The sequence below is a fragment of the Cyprinus carpio genome, unplaced genomic scaffold, assembly GCF_018340385.1.
Source record: "Cyprinus carpio isolate SPL01 unplaced genomic scaffold, ASM1834038v1 S000006482, whole genome shotgun sequence".
In the NCBI taxonomy this organism is placed as follows: domain Eukaryota; kingdom Metazoa; phylum Chordata; class Actinopteri; order Cypriniformes; family Cyprinidae; genus Cyprinus; species Cyprinus carpio.
Genome location: NW_024879157.1, coordinates 639956 through 643902, shown reverse-complemented (window position 1 = coordinate 643902; position 3947 = coordinate 639956). Strand labels below are relative to the sequence as shown.

General features: G+C 39.2%; 1 protein-coding gene across 1 annotated transcript; it reads right to left on the bottom strand.

The window, feature by feature from the left end:
• Positions 1-899: 899 nt before the first annotated feature.
• LOC122143692 (uncharacterized protein DDB_G0290685-like) lies at positions 900-3452 on the bottom strand. Its single transcript, XM_042754279.1, has one exon. It carries the CDS (start codon positions 3450-3452, stop codon positions 900-902), a length of 2553 nt encoding a protein of 850 aa, XP_042610213.1.
• Positions 3453-3947: the final 495 nt, after the last annotated feature.

The following is a 3947-nucleotide window of genomic DNA, read 5'->3' as shown; positions in this document are numbered from 1 at the left end:
GCACCTCAATCCTTATAATACACAATATGCTGTATATTGGTGATTTCTGGTGATGTCAGTCCTGTACATCTGCATTCAATGCACTTACTCTAAAAGTAAGCATTAATGTACGTATTCTGACTAAGTCAGGTGAAATTGACATATCTTATGTGTTTTAGCAGGGATAAAAATGTTTTTCTTTTATGTTTTTTAAAGGTATGCTCTCCCACAAGCAACCTACAAGTAAATTAGATTATTAATTCATATTGCTACAATGAAACAAACATTCAGATTGAAATATGTTCAATACACTTTCATTCACATGAACTCATCCACACAGTTTATGCCCCCTGATTTCCATTACACGTCACTATGATGTGCGATTTTCCATTTACACTGTATTTCAATACAGGAACATTTGTATAGCAGCAGATACATGATACAGTAACTATGAATGATACATTATTAACCCTTTGTCAGTCCCTTGCATGGCTAAGGCTTACAACGGAGTGAATTATATAAATAACTGCAATTAAATATGTTGTTTTGACATAAATATACTCAAATTCTAAACAATTTTCCTTCTAGTAGGTTAGAAGAGCTTCATGTGCAGATCAAGTTTCAGCAATTCCCTTTATACAGTACCTGAGCAGTAATTCTGTGCTTTTGCATATATAGATTCTGCATATATAATGGAATCATAATAAGTGAATAATAAGTAAAGTGCATTATATGTTACTCTTTGGTAAATAAAATAAGGAATCCAAAGGGCTATTAAAAACTTAATTTAGGTCATTATCATAAGGTCTAAGGATAATAAAGAAATAACCCCTCTGGAAGCATTTTCGCATGCTAAAGAGTATCTTTGGTTCTTGTCTTTGATGTTGAGGAAGGATTCTAGCAGTTGGCTTTCTGATTATTTAAACCTTTCTGTTTTTTGCCTGTTCCTCATGAACTTCATCAAAGGAACCTGGCTGAGATTCCAGGGATGACTTTGTTATCTGCTTTTGTATGGAATTTTCAGATGATTTCCATTTATGAACTTCTGAATCATCATTAGTCTCATTTGTCTGGTCCTCCTGATCTTCAGATGTATCCTCTGTAATATCTGAGAGTTTGCCCTTCTCTTTTCTCTTCTTTTCAGCCTGATCTTTCTCCCCACATGAACACTCTTCTGCATCATCACTCCCATCCTCTGGAGTCTCTTCCTCTTCAACTTGAGTGTGAACGAGCATCTTGAAGGTTTTATGTGCAGTTTTCCTCTGTGTCTTGCTCTCTGACTCAGAACTCAAATCTATGATGTGGTTGTGTTCTTCTGTTTCTGAGTCTTCTCCGTCAGCATCAGCACCATCTTCAAACTCTGCATTGTGCTTTACCAAAACATTAAATGAAGTCGCCCCATCTGGTTTGTCATCTTTTGGTTTTGGCTGTAATAGAGGGTGTAAACCTAGCCTGTTCATATTATGCTCCCCTTCACCCATCTCTATATCCGGCTCTGTGTCATCCTCAGCTTCATCACCAGCTTCAGCTGATTCACCAGTGTTGGCCACATAACCAGCTTTATTTGCCATTATCTCCACATCATCATAATCTTCTTTTCCACTTTCTCTGCCTTTATCATCAACACTATCTAGAACAATGTCACCCTTGTTCTTAAGTGGTGTTTCATCTTCAATTACCTCAAGATTAGTTAAAACATCATGACTCTCAGTGTCCTCGATGTTAGAAAGAACATCTTCCTCATTTGCTGCTTCACAACTGACAGTTTCCTTGTATTCCTCATCATTTGATTGACTCTTGTCTGTCTCTTCTCCAGTCGTCTCATGATTTTGCTCTGTCAGCTCTACCACAGCATTTCTGTCTTCTGCCATGTTGCCATCTTCAACAGCATCTTTCTCTTCAGACATTTCAGTTTCAGCTTCGGTGGTCACCTCATCTGCTGTTTCTGCTTCAGAAGTTCCTTTTTCATCAGTTGACACAACTCCTGCAGTTCCTACATCATCTGTGTTGTCTTCATCTTCATAGGCTCTTTTTACACCAGTTCCTTTTTCTTCAACTGATGTCCCCTCTGCAGTATCTCTCTCTGCTTCTGTTTCATCTTTAGCTATCTCACTCTCTTCAGCACTTTCAGCTTCAGCAGTTTGCTCATCATCTACAGCTTTAATATCAGCTGTATATCCCTCACCTGCATCAGCTTCAGCATTTTGCTCATCTTCTGCTCGTTCATCACCATCTCTTGCCGTTCCAATTTCAGCAATTAGGCCATTTTCTGCCATTTCATCTTCAGCTGTCTCACACTCTTTTGCATTGTCCTCATCTGTATCACTCGCTCTTGCAGTTTCAGCTTCCCCATCTTCTACAGATTCATTCTCAGGCATCACATGCCCTTCTGCAGTGTTGCCATCAGCTGTCTCACCCTTTTCTTCAGTTTCATCATCATCAATATTGCTCTTTTCCACGGTTTCAGCTTCAGCAGTCTCTCCTTCTAAAGATATGCTTTCAGCTAATGCCTCACTCTCCCCTGCAGTTTCATCTTCAGTTATTTCATCTTCTCCAATAGTTTCTGCTTTAATGGTCCGTCCATCTTCTGAAGTTTTATCTTTCGCTTTTTTACCTTCTTCTACAGTTTTATCTTCATCAGTTTCTCCATCTTCAGCAGTTTCATTTTCAGCTGTCTCATGCTCTTCAGTAGTGTCATTGCTTATTGTCTCACCTTCTTCTCCAGTTTCATCTTCAGCATTTTGTCCTTCTTCTGCAGTTTCACTTTTAGCCGTCTCATGATCTTCTGCAGTGTCGTCATTAACTGTCACACATTTTTCTCCAGTTTCATCTTCAGCAATTTGTCCTTCTTCTGCAGTTTCATGCTCTTCTGCAGTGTCTTCATTACCTGTCTTACCTTCTTCTCCAGTTTCACCTTCAGAAGTTTGTTCATTTTCTGCAGTGGTTTCTGCATTTGAAATTTGTTCATCTTCTGAAACTTTATCTTCAGCTGTTTCATCCTCTTCTGCAGATTTGTCTTCTGTTGTCTCACCATCTCTTGATGTTTTGGCTTTAGCAGTTTGCTCATCTTCTGCATTTTCACCCTCAGCTGTCTCACCTTCTTCTGCAGTGTCACAACCAGCTATTTCATCCTCTCCAGCAGCTACTGCTTCAGCAGTCTGGCCATCCTCTGAAGTCTCTTCGCCAGTGGTCTCACCCTCTTCAACAGATTCTGTGTTTGCAGTTTGCCCTTCTTCTGCAGTTTCATCATCAGCTGTCTTGTCCTGCTGTTCTGATTCTTCCTCAGTGTGTTCTGCAGTTGCTTCAGTTTGCATTATGTCATCAGATTCACTGTCATCATTTGCCACGTCTTCATCTAATTCATTCATCTTAGAACTGCTTGCACTTTCTGTGACAGCCATTAAATCAGAATCAGTCTCAATATTCTCTTCTTGCTCTTCATCTTGTTGCACCGTCAATGTGTTAACAGACATTTCAGCAATTTCCCCAACTTCATTCACATCTTTCTTTGAATGTCTCTGTATATTTGATTGTTTCTAGGAACTATATTCTACATAAGTGCTGGAGGCACTGTCATCCTCTTCACCCTCTTCACTTTCTCGTTTTTCATTTTCAATTTCTTGAGCACTGGAAGGAAGTATTTCTTTATCAGTCCCCTCTTTCTCATCCTCCTCTTTGACAGCCTTAAGCCCTGCATTTTCTACTTCCATATTACTTGCTTCTTCATTAGCAGTCTTTTTGATCTTTTCATTGGTTGGAGATGATTTCTTCATCTGAAGAATTCTCCTTAAATCAAAATCTATCATCACAGGTGCTGAATTAAGCATTTCCACAGGCAACAAATGCTTGGATACCGTTTTCTTTTTCAAGCATGTGTCACAAGGACAATTTTCATCATCGCTACGTTGATCGCTGAAGTCGGTCCCTGTCATTGTGTAATCATCATCACATTTAGCAGGTTGTGGATC